The sequence below is a fragment of the Papaver somniferum genome, chromosome 9 (genome assembly GCF_003573695.1).
Source record: "Papaver somniferum cultivar HN1 chromosome 9, ASM357369v1, whole genome shotgun sequence".
Lineage (NCBI taxonomy): Eukaryota > Viridiplantae > Streptophyta > Magnoliopsida > Ranunculales > Papaveraceae > Papaver > Papaver somniferum.
In genome coordinates, this window is record NC_039366.1 from 24,839,023 (window position 1) to 24,855,715 (window position 16,693).

General features: G+C 38.7%; 2 protein-coding genes and 1 pseudogene across 4 annotated transcripts; all 3 read left to right on the top strand.

Moving 5' to 3' along the window:
• The first annotated feature begins 1,734 nt into the window (after window positions 1–1,734).
• Window positions 1,735–2,777, top strand: LOC113310432 (ran guanine nucleotide release factor-like). Of its 3 annotated transcripts, none has more exons than XM_026559119.1 (3): window positions 1,735–1,784; window positions 1,894–1,986; window positions 2,085–2,777. In XM_026559119.1, the coding sequence occupies exons 2-3, from the start codon at window positions 1,912–1,914 to the stop codon at window positions 2,610–2,612; spliced, it is 603 nt and encodes a 200-aa protein (XP_026414904.1). In that variant the 5' UTR covers window positions 1,735–1,784; window positions 1,894–1,911; the 3' UTR covers window positions 2,613–2,777. The 3 variants fall into 3 exon arrangements, with proteins under 3 accessions (XP_026414904.1, XP_026414903.1, XP_026414902.1); XM_026559118.1 differs by having other exon boundaries at window positions 1,737–1,784; window positions 1,858–1,986; XM_026559117.1 differs by having other exon boundaries at window positions 1,766–1,986.
• Window positions 2,778–2,795: 18 nt separating this feature from the next.
• On the top strand, window positions 2,796–6,656 carry LOC113311606 (annotated as a pseudogene).
• Window positions 6,657–6,884: 228 nt separating this feature from the next.
• On the top strand, window positions 6,885–16,654 carry LOC113311607 (beta-glucosidase 11-like). The gene is made up of 15 exons (XM_026560425.1): window positions 6,885–6,897; window positions 6,952–7,070; window positions 7,141–7,199; window positions 7,648–7,711; window positions 7,796–7,893; window positions 13,347–13,414; window positions 13,517–13,604; window positions 13,717–13,979; window positions 14,043–14,172; window positions 14,248–14,468; window positions 14,616–14,650; window positions 14,737–14,824; window positions 15,069–15,168; window positions 15,495–15,682; window positions 16,449–16,654. Exons 1-15 carry the CDS (start codon window positions 6,885–6,887, stop codon window positions 16,652–16,654), a joined length of 1,740 nt encoding a protein of 579 aa, XP_026416210.1.
• The last annotated feature ends 39 nt before the right edge of the window (window positions 16,655–16,693 follow it).

Here is a 16,693-nt window from a genome sequence, read left to right on the forward strand (position 1 = left end):
GACGTTCACCCGCCCTGATATTTCATATGCCGTGCAGCAGGTTTGTTTATTTATGCATGATCCCAGGGAGATACACATGCAAGCTATTAAGCGTATTCTCAGGTATCTTCAAGGCACTCTTGATCACGGCTTATTTCTCTCCGCTTCCCCTATCACGGGCTTGACTGCATACTCTGATGCTGACTGGGCGGGTTGCCCGGACTCTCGTCGGTCGACATCTGGCTACTGCATCTTTCTTGGAGACAACCTGATTTCTTGGTCGTCCAAACGACAAGCTACTGTATCTCGTTCCAGTGCGGAAGCCGAATACCGAGGAGTTGCCAATGCCGTTGCTGAAACTACTTGGTTACGCAACTTACTTCTCGAGCTTCACATCCCTCTACGTCGTGCCACAATTGTCTACTGTGATAACACTAGTGCTATTTACATGTCAGGGGATCCTGTCCAGCACCAACGCACTAAACATGTGGAGATTGATATTCATTTTGTACGAGAGCGTGTACGTATCGGTGAGATTCATGTTTTGCACGTTCCTTCTGACAGTCAATATGCAGACATCTTCACCAAGGGCCTTCCTCGAGTATTGTTTGTTCGTTTTCGTTCTAGTCTTAACGTGTGCTCCTCTCCCGTTATGACTAAGGGGGTGTAATAGACAATATATTTCTGTTACCTTATTTATCTGGGAGAATATACGATATGCAATAAAGTCTCCCAGATTTTCCTGTAACTCTATTTATATGATTTTATGGAATAAGAATAACCGACGGATTGATTAACATCCGATAGATTGAACAACTGTGGTAGCCATAGAAAAGAAGATATAGAGGCTGTGGGTGAGAAAAGAAAAGAAAACTCTAAAAACAGGTCGTAATTGGTTCGACCTGTCTGATACCAAGACATGATTTAGATTTGAATAGGTTTTCCGATATGAGAAAACCAAACAATACAACTCTGTTTATATATGTGTGTTTACAACTGCCGTAGCTTAGCATACAAGACTTTACAAGTTTAACCAAAATTATAAACAGAAAACAATGTTATAACAGGAAAAATAAAAGCTGAGTTTCCGATTCTCTAACACTTCTCGGTCTTCAACAACAGAAAAAAGACAAGTAAAAAAAAGACGAAATAAACGGAAAGATAGAGCGGAGATGATAGAGAGACGTACTCCCTTTTTCTATCCTTTCTTGCTTTCTTTGTACACATCTTACCATGTAGTCATACCTTGTCTTTCTAATTTTTTTTTTTCATGTACTGAGATTTTGAAACACGTGGAACACTGGCAGTAGTTAGGACTTTGGACATAGACCATGATGTTCGTCTAACCTTCGTTACGTTTCCTTCCACGTACCGAGTCGACAAAATGCATGAATGATTAAACATTTCAGCTTGCTATACCCTTTTATCTTAAGTCGATGTGTGAAATAAATGTTTATTATAAAAATTGTTCGATACAAAATTTAGAACCGGTATTGAACCATATTTGAAATCGAAATATTCCCGATATAATATTGTATCAGTGTATCCTGTCCGAGACAAACTGGTATGGCGGTATCCGATATTAACTACATCGCTTGAAACCACCATTTTCTTGTTAGCCAAAAAGCAATATGAAATAAACGGCACAGAAGACGTTTTCACAACCGTTTTAATCGTTATAACGGTCCAACACGGCGGTTTAAACAATTTTCTATAAAGCACTTGCTTAAAACAGTCATGGCAATAGTTCCTGCGTGAGAAAAACGCAACCGCCAGAAAACTAACTGCTTGAATTTGAAGCAGGAGTAAGTAGCTTCAATCTTAAGCTCTTAATAATTCTATATAAAAACCTTTTCTTAACATCGAATTCTTCTACAGAAGCATCGTTATCGTTAAGAATTTGGGTTTTTGAAGGTGCAAACTGCAGAAGAGATGCCAGGAGATAATTGTGTTGAGCGTCAATTGTTTGGTGGTGCAATTTCCACTTGTTTCCCTCTTAGATTCCAGGTAATAATCAGATTTTCAATTTCAGTTTCAATTACATCTTTATAATTAATATTTGAAGAAGATTACTGAATGTAGTTTTATATTTTGTCGAATTTCAGGATGTGAGTGATGTCCGCCAAGTTCCTGATCATCAAGAAGCCTATGTAGATCCTGCAAGGGATGAAAGCGTTATAATTGAGTTATTAGATTTGAAACATGATGTAGGAGATAATGGTAGTGCTGTTTGGTTTCTTCAAGACCTTGCTACTGAACAAAACGCTGAAGGAACTACAATCATTGAGCAATCAGGAGTTTTCACGGCAGATGGGATTCGGTATCGGAATTCGACAGCGATAATGACAACAGCTGTTGGGGAGATGAAGATTTCTAAAGGACGGCAAGGACCGGAAGCGCAGAATCATGTCAAGGTTTATGTTGCGAATTTGCGGCTTAAGGAAGTTGGAACTGATGTTTTAATTACTGCATATGAACCGTTTGTGATAAATCCTCTGAGTGAAAGTGCAAATTCTGTTGGAGCTGGGGTGACTGTCCCTGCGGTGCAGTCTGGATGTACACCAATGTCTGAGGTTTTTAGACTTGTTGCTGCTAACTTCAAAGTCCGTGACTGGAACCTTTTCGCTGCTTGAAGCTTGAAAAGGTTTGGAGTTTAGGGACTTGTTTTTCTTTCTTTAGCTTGCAATTTCTTAAATTTCATAGTAGTGCAAACAATTTGGAATGTAACGCAAATGCTTTGGTAGTCCTTAAAATATATTTTGAATAGAAGCACAACCCAATTTGGATTCGTCTTGAAATATTTGTCTTGTTGCACAATGGCGAATACTTCTACTGGTACTGTAACAACACCACCTGCTCTTCAATCAAACCAACCGCCACCATCATCAGAACAACAAGAACAGTTGTTGTTGGAGGAGGGTTTACTAATTCATCATTATATGTAGGAGATCTTGATCAAATCGGTCTTTGAAGGTCAAGTTGTACCTGTAGTATCTGTCAGGGTTTGTAGAGATCAAATGAGAAGAATCTCTCTCATATTAACTTCAACAGCCATCGAGATGGTAACATTACATACTCCTTTTTCTTGATACTTCTTTCTTGTTGTTGTTAAGTCGGGGTTCTTGTTTTTCTTTTGGTTTTGTTTACAGTTTGTGGTGTTGGTTGATCCCATTTGGGAGCTTACTTTGTAGAAATTATTTTGATTTTTGTTTGATTTCTAAGTCCTCATTTTGGTCAATTTGTATGGAAAATTGGTTTGAAACTTTGAATGCGAAATTCCCAATATAGTGGCAAATATAAATTTATAACATGTTCTTGTTTTACTTTGGGGGTTTTGCATGTTGTGGTTAATTGGTTGTGTATGTATCTAGACTCTACTGATAGTTAATACTGTTTTATTGATTTCTTAGACACGACCATCTTGTTATTATGAGTACTGCTGTACAATGGGTGATTTTTTTGCTTTTGTTTTGATGGGATAAAAATAAAATCGTTCGACTACGGGATAATAGTTAGTGCAGGGCATATGATCTTGAGAGAATGCATTGCAAGATGTGACATGATGATAGTCAATATCATGTAGGTTTAGTTCATTTATCAATTTCTATGGAATGTGGGTTCGAATGCAAATTAAAACCCCAAAATGCTCGGTGGAAAATGTTTTAACACATGTTGTTGCTTGTTTGGGGGTATTGTGTGGTTTTCCTATCCTCGTGTTGGAATCGCTTGTTTATGCATTACTGATAGTTAATACCCAGGGAAGTGTGACCATCTTGTTATTACTGTATAATGGTTGAATTTTTGTTTTTGTTTTGATGGGATAAAATCGTTCGATTATGGGATAATAAATAGTGCGAGGCATTGCAAGAAGTGACATGATGTTTTGGACTGACCAATCTCAAGTATTTGATCTAAAGTTCTTCTTTGTGTCCCACAGTGTTGATCTTTTAGTTCTGCAAAATGTTAAACCATTGAATCATATTTACTTTGGTGGAACATGGAATTTGAGTTTTCTTTGAACATTGACTAGTTTCTAAATATGTCCTGTGTAGGTGCTAATTTGAGAAGTCCTTTCTCTTTGCAGCTAATACTGCATTGCAGGCGCTAAACTTTACTCCCATCAATGGAAAATCTATCAGAGATGAATCTGCACAAGATGCAATTAACTGTCTGAATGGGATGTTGATAAATGACAAGCAAGTTTGTGTAGCTGACTCGGCGTCTGAATCTGAGTCAACCCCTGACTCGGACCGAGTCAGCAGTCAGACCGTTTGTTTTCCATTTTGAGTCAGATCTGACTCGACCTCTGACTCAGACATAACCTCTGACTCAGACTCATTTGAGTCAGGTAACAAAATACCCCTGACTCATGGGACCAAACCACTGACTCACTTATTTCCGAGTCAGATGAGTCAGATCTGACTCAAAACAAACATATCGACTCAGATCCAGATGAGTCAGGTGATTTCACTCAGATCCAGATGATTCAGATCCAGACGACTCAGATGAGTCAGGAGTAAACAAACATGGTGTAGGTCTTTTTGTTCGTTGACAAGAAAGAGTTCTAGCAAATGGATCACCAAAATTCAATAATGTGTATGTTAAAAACTTGTCTGAATCTACATCTGACGATGACCTTAGCAAAGTTTTTGGTCCTTATGGTCAGTTCACTAGTGCAGTTATTATGAGGGATGCAAGTGGGAATTCTAGAGGTTTTGGTTTTGTCAACTTTCAGAACCTAGATGATTCAGCAGCTGCAGTTGAGAAACTTAAGGAACCACATTTAGTGATGGCAAAGTTTGGTATGTGGGGAGGGCACAGAGAAAATCTGAAAGAGAGGCTGAGCTGAAAGCTAAATTTGAACAGGAAAGAAATGATGCAGCGGAAAAATTACACGGATCTAATCTTTATCTAAAGAATCTGGATGATGCCATTAATGATGAAAACCTGAAGGAGTTGTTTTCTGAGTTTGGCACTATAGCATCTTGCAAGGTGTGGATTTTCACAGTACTCACATCATCTTGGATATACATTAGGCTTTTTATGTAATACTGAAAATCTGACCAGGTTGGTGTACTACTAACTGAAGTAATTATTCTTCTTTATGTTTCAGTTCATGCTTGATCCACAAGGCCGGAGCAGGGGTTCTGGATTTGTTTCCTTTTCTACCTCAGAGGGAGCTACTAAAGCTGCAAGTGGATTTTTCTTTTCTTTGTATGGCATCTTGCTGACTTGTTCTGTTAGCACTTACACGACTGAGATTATGTATGTCATATTTTAATGTTCCAGCTGAATGAAATGAATGGGAAGATCATCTGTCAGAAACCTCTCTATGTTGCTGTGGCTCCGCGTAAAGATGACAGGAAGGCCAGACTTCAGGTTAGTTAGTTAATTGGAAACATGGTATTTATTCAGCGTATTTTCGTGTATTCTTCTCCTCATTATGACTTCATGATGGTTAGTCACTGTAGAATGTTACTAGTCCTGGATGTTGCCTTGTGTATTCTTGTTTTAGTGTTTCTTGCTAACGTTTAAGATAATAATAGATAAAAACTATTTATTTGCGTCTCACCATCCGCCCACTAATCATGTTTGTCAAAAGACTCAAAACAGGCCCTGTGGTAGATGTTTAGAGTTGCGATTACGTTCATTTACGTTTAAAGACTCAAAATTTACGTTTATATAATTTTGGATTCCAAAAAGTAGTAACCAGTTACCAATTTATCTTTGAAGGCACAATTTTCTCAAGCTCGACCACCTGTTGTGATGGCACCTCTACCTACCCCCAGGTATTGCTGCATACCATCTTGGAGGACCTAGACCTCCTCATCCTCAACAGATGTATTCTAGTCAAGGTGGTCCTGGCCTCGTTCCGCAACCTGCAGCTTATGGCTTCCAGCCCCAACTGTTGCCCCAAATTTTATGGTGCCATACCCACTCCAGCGACAAGGGAAGCCTGGACAAAGAATGGGTGCGAGGAGAGCTGGTAACCCACAGCAGCAGATGCAGCAACAGCAACATCAGGTATAGTTGTCTTCTTCCATTTGTAACGAGAACTTGCTGTAGCCTGTAGGCCTTCTGATGTACTGAAGTTTTTACCGCCAAAATTGTTACTTTTGACTCTGGAGGTTTTTTGCTTATTGCAGTTGACGCAGCGCAATGCCAACAGTCATGGTTATAGATACATTTCAAATGGACGGAATGAACCATCTATAATACCTCAGGGTTTCATGGGTCAGATGATGTCATTCCCGTCTGGTCATAGCGTCATAATTGAGTTATTAGATTTGAAACATGATGTAGGAGATAATGGTAGTGTTGCTTGGTTTCTTCAAGACCTTGCTACTGAACAAAACGCTGAAGGAACTACAATCATTGAGCAATCAGGAGTTTTCACGGCAGATGGGATTCAGTACCGGAATTCGACAGCGATAATGACAACAGCTGTTGGGGAGATGAAGATTTCTAAAGGGCGGCAAGGACCAGAAGCGCAGAATCATGTCAAGGTTTATGTTGCAAATTTGCGGTTTAAGGAAGTTAGAACCGATGTTCTAATTACTGCATATGAACCGTTTATGATAAATCCTCTTAGTGAGTGTGCAACTTCTGTTCCCGTGGCCCAGTCTGGATGTACACCAATGTCTGAGGTTCATGACTGGAGCCTTTTCACTGCTTGAAGCTGGAAAGGGTTTGGAATTTAGGGAACTGTAAAACTTATTTTTGTTTATTTAGCATGCAACTCGTTGAATTTCATAGCAGTGCAAACAGTTTTTGAATATAAATACCATTTGTTTTTATCAAAAAGCATGACCCATTTGAAGCACATAAATAGCATCTTTCTGTTGGTGATTTTGTAGCCAGAGGATACTAAAGTAACCATATGAAGATGAGATATATAAGATTTAATGAGAGTACAGAGTAGAGAAAGAGAGATGGGAAGGGTGTGATGTACATCTACGTTTTGGTCTCTAGTTATCATTCTTCTTCTGGTAAGTTCTCTGGAATTTTGTATTGGTCAGAATGAGAATGGGTTCAGCAGAAGTGATTTCCCACCAAACTTTATTTTCGGTGCAGGAAGCTCAGCTTATCAGGTACCTTTCTTTTATGACTTGTTAAATTACTTCACCAAATTGTTGAAAATGAAAATTAAGATGATTTTAGGTTGAAGGAGCTGTGAATGAGGACGGAAGAACTCCGAGCATTTGGGATACCTATTCTCATTAGTAGAAGGATATGCAAGAGGAGGAATGCTGCATCAATTTTTTGTATGTCCTTGACACTGTTGTAACAATGTAATATCCTCGTGAAAATTTTATAACGAAGACAGCCAAAACGTGGATTGTAGTCCCATTGGATTCGTGCAATACAAAAACAGTCTAAGCCCATTCTCTATGTTGTAAAAGGCAAGCGCGGAGCCAAAGGCCCACTATGCTAGGACCAGCGCCTAGCAAAAAAAGGCGCCAACGCGAGGCGACATGACAAAAAAAAGGCGTTGTTGGCGCCTCGCCTCGCCCATGACCAAAATTTGTGTTTTTCACTTTTCGTAGATTTCTGATTCGTAAATTTATATTTAGCATGAAAAGAATTAATAATACAACAACAAGACATAAAGTGTGTTGAACTTTTTTCTTAAGATTTTTGGCTTTGAAAAGAAACACAATTTTAAATTTCAGGAAATATACCAAACAACAGCAATGCGGACATAGCTGCCGATCAATATCACAGATATAAGGTTTGTAATGTCTGCTTTTAGAAGTTGAAAGAGCCCAGCTTCTTAATTTGGGCATATCAATGTAATTTTTCTTGTTCGTTGTAGGAAGATGTTAAACTCATGAAGGATACAGGTTTAGATGCCTACAGATTTTCCATCTCATGGCCAAGGCTTATACCAAGTATGATCCTACTATCTAACTCATTTGTGATTTTTGTACACATTTGAAACAAAAGAAACTTAAATGTTTCCTCAAAAATGTTATACACATCATTTCTATGCTTATGCAGATGGAAGAGATGTTGCGCTAAAACCCTGCGGAAGCGATTTGCACAACTACACAATGGTACTCCAAATATTGCAAAAAACAAAAACTAAAGAAGATAAAAGAGACAAGAATTTAACGAGGTTGAATCTTCGGGAAAAACAAGAGATTTATATATTATCGTTTGGGAGAAAACATATAAACCCTAAGAGAGAAAGAAGAATTTTTTGGTGTAATTTTCTAGGTTCTCTACTAGGTTATTTATATAGATACATTACGTAGCCTACAAGACTAGGGTTTCATAACTTGTCCACAAAGTTCCTAGAATTTAGGATCAAGTAAACCAATTAAGAGTTATCATAAAACTCTTAATCCTAATCCTAACTCATAACCGACTAAAATTGGGTTTATCCCAATCTTTGGTCCACCGACTAAGTTTGGTGAGAGTTATCTAAAAACCTCCATCACCGACCTGACCCATATCCAACATTCTCCACCTCGGATCATGCATTCATGCATGAGACGATCAATAACAAAATCACCTTTGTCTTCGATTGCGCCATAGGCTGCCTACGTATCCTCTGCAAGGAATCAAACTGAACGTGGTTCACTCAATGGCCTTGCTAGAAGGCCTCCACAAGGTTCCTAAGAACCTCTACCACAAAGGGTATCACCAAACCGGAAGAATGTGGATCAATTTCGAGCAATGACGAAATTTGACCCCAGATACTACTTTCGTTAACATATCATCTGGATTGTCTTTGGTATCGATCTTCACAAGTATAATGTATTCTTCTTCCAGAATTTCTCTAACAAAGTGAAATCGAACATCTATATGTTTGGTTCTGGCATGATGCACTTGATTCTTAGCCAAGTAAATTTCACTAAGACTATCACAATGCACAGGCAGTTGTTCCTGCACAACACCCAAGTCATCTAGCAAACCCTGTAACCATATAGCCTCCTTAAATGCTTCAGTCACTGCCATATACTCCGCTTCAGTAGTTTAGAGAGCCACAGTAGACTACAAAATCGATCTCCAACTAACCGGTGCTCCAGCCAAGGTAAATACATACCCTGTAGTTGAACGCCTCTTGTCCAAATCACCAGCATAGTCAGAATCCACATAACCAACACACAGCTGATTGTTCCCATCTTCCTTCACAAACTCCAAGCCAACATCAACAGCACCATAAAGATACCTCAAAATCCATTTCACAGCTTGCCAATGTCCTTTACCAGGATTATGCATATAACGGCTGATCATACTTACTCCATGTGAAATATCCGGCCTTGTACATACCATCGCATACATCAAGCTACCAACAGCACTAGCATATGGGACTTGTGCCATATACTCACGCTCTTCTTCAGTAGTAGGAGACATATCAGAACTCAACTTAAAATGAGGACCAAGGGGAGTACTTACAGATTTAGTTCCTTCGCAGATACCAAATTTCTGTAACACTTTATTCAAGTATGCCTTTTGAGACAAACAAACTTTACCCTTCTTTCTGTCACGTTGAATCTCCATGCCAAGAATCTTCTTAGCTTCTCCCAGATCTTTCATCTCGAACTCAGTTGACAATTTTTGCTTCAAATTATCAATCTCTTTCTTGTTATTCGATGTTATCAGCATATCATCGACATACAAGAGAAAATATATGAAAGACCCATCACGTAGCTTCTTGAAGTATACATAATGGTCATAGTGACTTCTTGTGTATATCTGGCCAATCATAAACTGATCAAATCGCTTATACCACTGTCTTGGAGACTGTTTCAGCCCATACAACGATTTCTTCAGCTTGCATACACAATCTTCTCTTCCAGCAACTTTGAACCCACTCGGCTGAGTCATATAAATCTCCTCTTCTAGGTCACCATGTAAGAACGCCGTCTTCACATCTAGCTGAACTAGGTCTAAATCATACTGTGCTACCAAGGACAACAAAATTCGGATTGATGAGTGTTTCACAACTGGAGAGAACACCTCATTGTAGTCAATCCCTTCCTTTTGGGCATAACCTTTTGCAACTAACCTTTACTTGTAGCGTACTTGATTCATCTGAGATCCTTCTTTCTTAGCATATACCCATTTTCACCCAATGGACTTCTTACTGTTCGGAAGCTTCGTAAGAATTCATGTGCCATTCTTGTAAAGAGACTCCATCTCATCCTTCATAGCAGCTTCCCATTCTTGATGATGTACACTGTGTATAGCTTCAAAATAGGTATTAGGAATACCTTCTTCAACAACTGGTAATGCATAAGCTATAAAATCATTCATCCAACCAGGTTTCCTGATTGATCTTCTCGGTTTGCTGGTTGCTATGGTCTCAGTGACCGTAGCTTCTGTATCTTCCACTGCTTCATGTTCCTCTTCATAAACATCGTCACTATCATTTGGAACTTCAGTAGTTACCTCCCTTGTAGACGTCACGCCTTCCGAAGTAGTCGTAACAGATACATACTTAGCTGGAATTAGTGGAGTTGCATCAATCTCCACCTGATGCAAAGGCTCACTAGTAGTGGTGCTTCTGTTCTCCACCTGCTGAGAACCCCAAGACTTTACCATAGACGCTTCATCAAATGTAACATCTCTACTCATGACTATCTTCTTCTCTACTGGATTCCAAATTTTGAACCCTTTCCCTCCTTTCTTCACACCCATAAAGATGCCTTTAACAACACGGCTATCAAGCTTGTTTTCACTAACATGATACCAAGCAGGGCAACCAAAGATATGAATTGAGTCATAGTCATAAGCTGGTTTACCATACCACTTCTCCATCGGAGTTTTACCTTCTAATGCAGCTGATGGCAACCTATTAATGAGGAATCACGCATATGTAACTGCCTCAGCCCAAAACGCTTTACCTAATCCATCATTAGATAACATACATCGTACCTTCTCCAGCAAAGTACGATTCATGCGTTCATCTACTCCATATTGTTGCGGTGTCTTCTTAACTGTGAAATGCCTCTGTATTCCCTCATCCTGACATACTTGCAAGAATGGATCACTTTTGTACTCTCCACCATTGTCCGAACGTAATACCTTGATCTTTCTACCATTTTGAGTCTCAGTTGCCTTTTTCCACCTCACAAAGACTTCTAGGACTTCATCCTTATGCCTCATGGTGTACACCCATACTCGCCTAGAATAGTCATCAATGAAAGACAAGAACCAATGTTTCCCTCCCAATGATGCATTCTTGGAGGGACCCCAAACATCTGAGTGAACATAATCAAGAACTCCACTAGTGTTGTGGATTTCTGTGCCAAAGCTTGTTCTTGTTTTCTTGCCTTTCACACAATGTTCACAAAACTCTAATTTGCAGGCAATAACACCTTTCAATAAATCTTGACGAATTAAAGAGTATAACGACTTATCACCTGGATGTGCAAGTCGCATATGCCATAACTTCGTGGTCTCCATCGCTGCAGTCTCGATGTGTTCAGAAATTGACACATCTCCTGTTACTGTACTCCCAGTTAAGTAGTACAAGTTATGATGCCTTGTCCCCTTCATGATTACCAACGATCCAGAGATTATCTTTAGAATGCCATTTTCAGCGACTAACTTGTAGCCCTTAGCTTCCAAAGTTCCGAGCGAAATCCGATTCTTCTTCATAGCAGGTACGAACCTTACTTCCTTCAGTTCCCGAACCATACCATCATGCATCTTGATTCGAACACTACCAATCCCGATCACCCTGCAGGTATGATTATTCCCCATACGTACTTCTCCATCAAACTTCTTGAAGCTTGAGAACCAGTCCCTATGAGGACATATGTGATAAGTAGCACCAGAATCTAGTACCCATGTACCGTCAGTTACGATACAATCTGATGGTGTCACAGTCAGTGAGAAATCCGAAGCTACATCTGAATCATCACTTTCCTTAGCAATGTTCACCTCGGTCTTGTTGTTATCTCCTTATCTATCTTTACGCTTGGTACAATCCTTAGCCCAATGGCCAAAGTCATGACACCATGCACATTCATCCTTCTGCAGACGCGCTCTTGACTTTGAACGCCCTTTCATTTTGCCACGATCACCATTCTTCTTTCTCCTGTCTGTTGAACGACCTCTTGCAAGAAGCAAGTCATTGTTAGCTTCACTTTACAGGTCTTCACGGTCCATCTTCCTGAACTCATCACTACGCAATGCTGCAGTGACCTCAGCGTATGTCATCTTATCATTGCCATGCATAAAAGCCTTAATCACGGGTTCATACCTTTCAGGAAGAGAGTTTATCAGACACAAATCTTGTTACTCGTCGTTGATCTTCTCATCATAGTTAACTAACTCAGCAAGAAGTTTATTATATGAATCCAGGTGCTCTGTTAGAGTTGCACCTTTCTTCATGTTATAGCGATACAAATTTCTCTTAAGATGTATCCTATTAGCCACGTTCTTCACAAGGTACTCCTTCTCTAGCTTTTCCCAGAGATCCTTAGCTGAAGTCTCGTGCTGATAATTAACTCTTACTGATGTTGCTAAACACCCACGAATCGAACCCAGGCATAATTTATTCATTTTGTTCCACTGCTTGTCAGACATCTCCGCTGGCCGACCTTCTAGAGCTTCTTCTAGGTCAAGATGAACAAGAGCATCCATTAAGTCTGTTCTCCATAAACCAAAGTTATTGGTTCCGGTGAACTTTTCAACCTTCAGTTGTGATCTATGAGAATGTCGTATTTCTTCTTTTGTTTCTTTATCTTTACTTGTGGACTCCGAATGTTCTCCTAAAGGATCTTTCGGATCAACTGGATCTTTCCCGTCAACCATTGTTCACAAACAACCAAATATAGATAAAAAACTAAACTTTGAGATCATAATTACCTCAAACAACTTTAGAAAAAAATACTCCCGATGCAATATTATGAATACCGAAAATTCCAAGAACCTAACCCGAGCTCTTGATGCCAATTGTTGCGCTAAAACCCTGCGGAAGCGATTTGCACAGCTACACAATGGTACTCCAAATATTGCAAAGAACACAAACTAAAGAAGATAAAAGAGACAAGAATTTAACGAGGTTGAATCCTCGGGAAAAACAAGAGATTTATATATTATCGTTTGGGAGAAAACATATAAACCCTAAGAGAGAAAGAAGAATTTTTTGGTGTAATTTTCTAGGTTCTCTACTAGGTTATTTATATAGGTACATTACTTAGCCTACAAGACTAGTTTCATAACTTGTCCACAAAGTTCCTAGAATTTAGGATCAAGTAAACCAATTAAGAGTTATCATAAAACTCTTAATCATAATCTTAACTCATAACCGACTAAAATTGGGTTTATCCCAATCTTTGGTCCACCGACTAAGTTTGGTGAGAGTTATCTAAAAACCTCCATCACCGACCTGACCCATATCCAACAAGAGGACCCGTGAATCCTAAGGGTGTGGAGTACTATAACAACCTCATCAATGAACTTATCAGCCATGGTATGACCGTGTTGAGTTCATTACGAAATCAGAGGACAATATCTTAATTTATTATTATTTTGACATCGGCTTACTCATATATATTTGTTTATGTTTGATTAGGAATTCAAGCTCATGTTACACTTTTTCATTACGATCTTCCTCAAGCAATCGAAGATGAGTATGGAGGATGGTTGAGCCGAAAGATTGTGTACTTCTCTACCTCATCTTAATCTAATACCTGTGTTCTAGCTTTATAACATTCTCTGATTGATTATTCCAGTGATACTTGGATAATGCTATTTTGGTGTAAAATGGTTCAGGAAAGACTTCACATCATATGTGGATGTGTGCTTTAAAGAATTTGGTGATAGAGTTTTTACATGGACAACGATGAATGAGGCTAATGTGTTTGCTTGGGCTTCCTATGGCATGGGAACTCTGCCGCCGCAAAGGTGTTCTTTTCCATTTGGGCCCCGTAATTGTACAAGTGGTAACTCCACAACAGAGCCATATATTGTTACTCATAATTGTTTGCTAGCTCATGCATCAGCTGCAAGATTGTATAAGAACAAACAAATACCAGGTATTTCCTAGCTTCGGATGTCTTTCTCACAAGTTAATTTTTCGTTATAATTTTGATATATAGCATTGATAATGCAGGCTAAACAACATGGACTTATAGGATTCAACCTCTTCGGTTTTGGGTTCAGTCCTGTAAAAAATTCTGTAGAAGATATTGCATCAACTCGAAGGGCCAATGATTTCTACTTGGGTTGGTATGTCTCACCTACGGAAATAAACACGGGCCAAGTTTTGAAAGAATAATGTATTTCATCTGTGTCTAATTTCAGGTTTGCTAGGCCTTTTGTTTTTGGTGATTATCCTGAATCAATGAAGAGAAATGTTGGGTCGAGACTTCCTTCTTTCACTTCACATGAAGCAAAACTAGTTAAGGGATCATGTGATTTCTTTGGAATGAACCACTATATATCGATGAAAGTAAAGGATAAACCAGAGAGTCTACTGATCCAACAACGAGATTTGATTTTGGATATGGCTGTCCAATACATATGTAAGTTAATCTGGTTTACATTAAACTAAAAGAACTCATTATCTTCCTTATTAGAAATTTGGCAAAATTTCCTCCCTCATTTATCTTGCAACTTGTAAGAAGACTAACCAAAAGCTTTATGTTTTTAACATGTCACTCGTATTGCAGTTAATTGGTTTGGAGAAGGTGTATTGCCTGCTGAAGTAAGGAAGAAAACATTGTTTGACTTTTATTCTACGAAGTTAGTATTTCATTTCTTTTTAACTTCTATGATATTGTCCTGATTCAGTTCCCTATTACACCATCGGGGATGCAAGAAGTTCTGGAGTATTTTAAGCAATTCTATGGAAACCCCCTCATGTTTATTCATGAAAATGGTATTCCTTCCTCTAAGTTCATCTTCCCATTGTCTTTATTATAGACTAATTAGCTTCCCATAGTAACATCCGCGGCCATTCACCAAGGAAATAGTGATATTGATTATCCGTTCTCCCAATTTCACATGATTATTAATTGATAGTTATAGGGAAGAAAAAAACAATGCAAAAAGCGTGTTCTCGAACTATGGTTAAAGAAATGTAAGCTTTTAGGATCAAATTTTATAAAAAGAAATTTTTACAGGTCAAAGGCTGTTAAGTGCACCGCGTGAAACATCAATGAATGACACGTCGAGGGTGAATTACTTGAAAGGTTACATTGGAGGTTTGCTTGATGCAGCGAGGTACTAACTTACTGCACTCTCTATCTACTTTCCCCTTTAAGCTCAAAGTCACAAACAAACATAGGCATAAAATTTCAAAGAATAGTTAGATGGTATTGCAAGTTTTCAAGTTAAGCTAATCATATCTGTGTTGCATATATCTCCTGGTATAAAAGTAGATTAAGGGGTCTTTCTTAATTCGTATTCCAATCAGAAACTTTCTTTCTAAAAGGATTTTAATCTGTACTTCTCAGTTACAGATTTGAGGAAGAATATACATTCTTGTGATTGTCTTCCATTTCCTTCACAATTTTCACTTATCATTATAATCATTCATTTTGGAGCAGGGACGGATCCAACACAAAAGGGTACTTCACATGGAGTTTCCTAGACTCATTCGAATTGTTGGACGGCTACACTTCAAATTTTGGTCTCTATTATGTGGATATGATCAACGATCCGGATTTAAAGAGATACCCAAAGCTTTCAGCACATTGGTATTCAAATTTTCTCAAGGGAGGGAACAAAATAATCGGTACCATTTCGACGTCAACAAATGAAATTTCTCATTTTAAAAAGTTGATTTTCATTCACATGTAATAATAATATTCTCTTGATAGGTACTCCCTCAGTCTAAGTTATATCTGCGGAGAACCGAAATATCTTAGATTAAAAATATATATATTCCGGTTCATCTCGTTTCTTGTTTTATCCCTTGCTATATTCCCAATGCTAGAGACACCGAATAATGCTAGAGACACCGAATTAATTACGGTGATACCCATGCAACATTTATAAGAGCATATATGTCGAAAATAACCTAGAAATATGAACTCAGGACAAGCAAAAACTACTTATCCACCACTATAACTTAGACGGTGGGAGTAATATTTTTCATTTGTAAGCCATGGAACATTGGAGTTAAAATTTTATTGAAGGAAAAATGAAAACAGTACGTCTGGCCCAATTTCACCAGAGTCCAGAGACACCGACTATACCCTTGCCGCTCTCCTATCAGCATTAAGCACCAGATTGACCGAGCAGTTTGCGATAATAAGCTTAAACTTTTCACCTCAACGATTCTGGAGTCAGTTAGGTCTCTTGTTTGCTAATCTGATGACATTCCTTTCACACCAAATTATTGCAGAAGGAATTAGATCCCGCAAGAGATGAAAGCGTTGTAAATTAACAGTTGTTAGATTTGAAACATGATGTAGGAGATAATGGTAGTGCTGTTTGGTTTATTCAAGACCTTGCAACTGAACAAAACGCTGAAGGGACCACAGTCATTGAGTAATCAGGAGTTTTCACGGCAGATGGAATTCGTTACCGTAATACGGCAGTGATAATGACAACAGAAACTGGGGAGATGAAGATTTCTAAGGGACGGCAAGGTCCAGAAGCGCAGAATCATGTTAAGGTTTATGTTGCAAATTTGCGGGTAAGGAAGGAAGTTGGGGTGATAACTAAGTCCATGACTGGAACCGTTACACTGCTTGAAGCTTGAAAGAGTTTGGAATTTAGGGAACGGTAAAACTTATTTTTG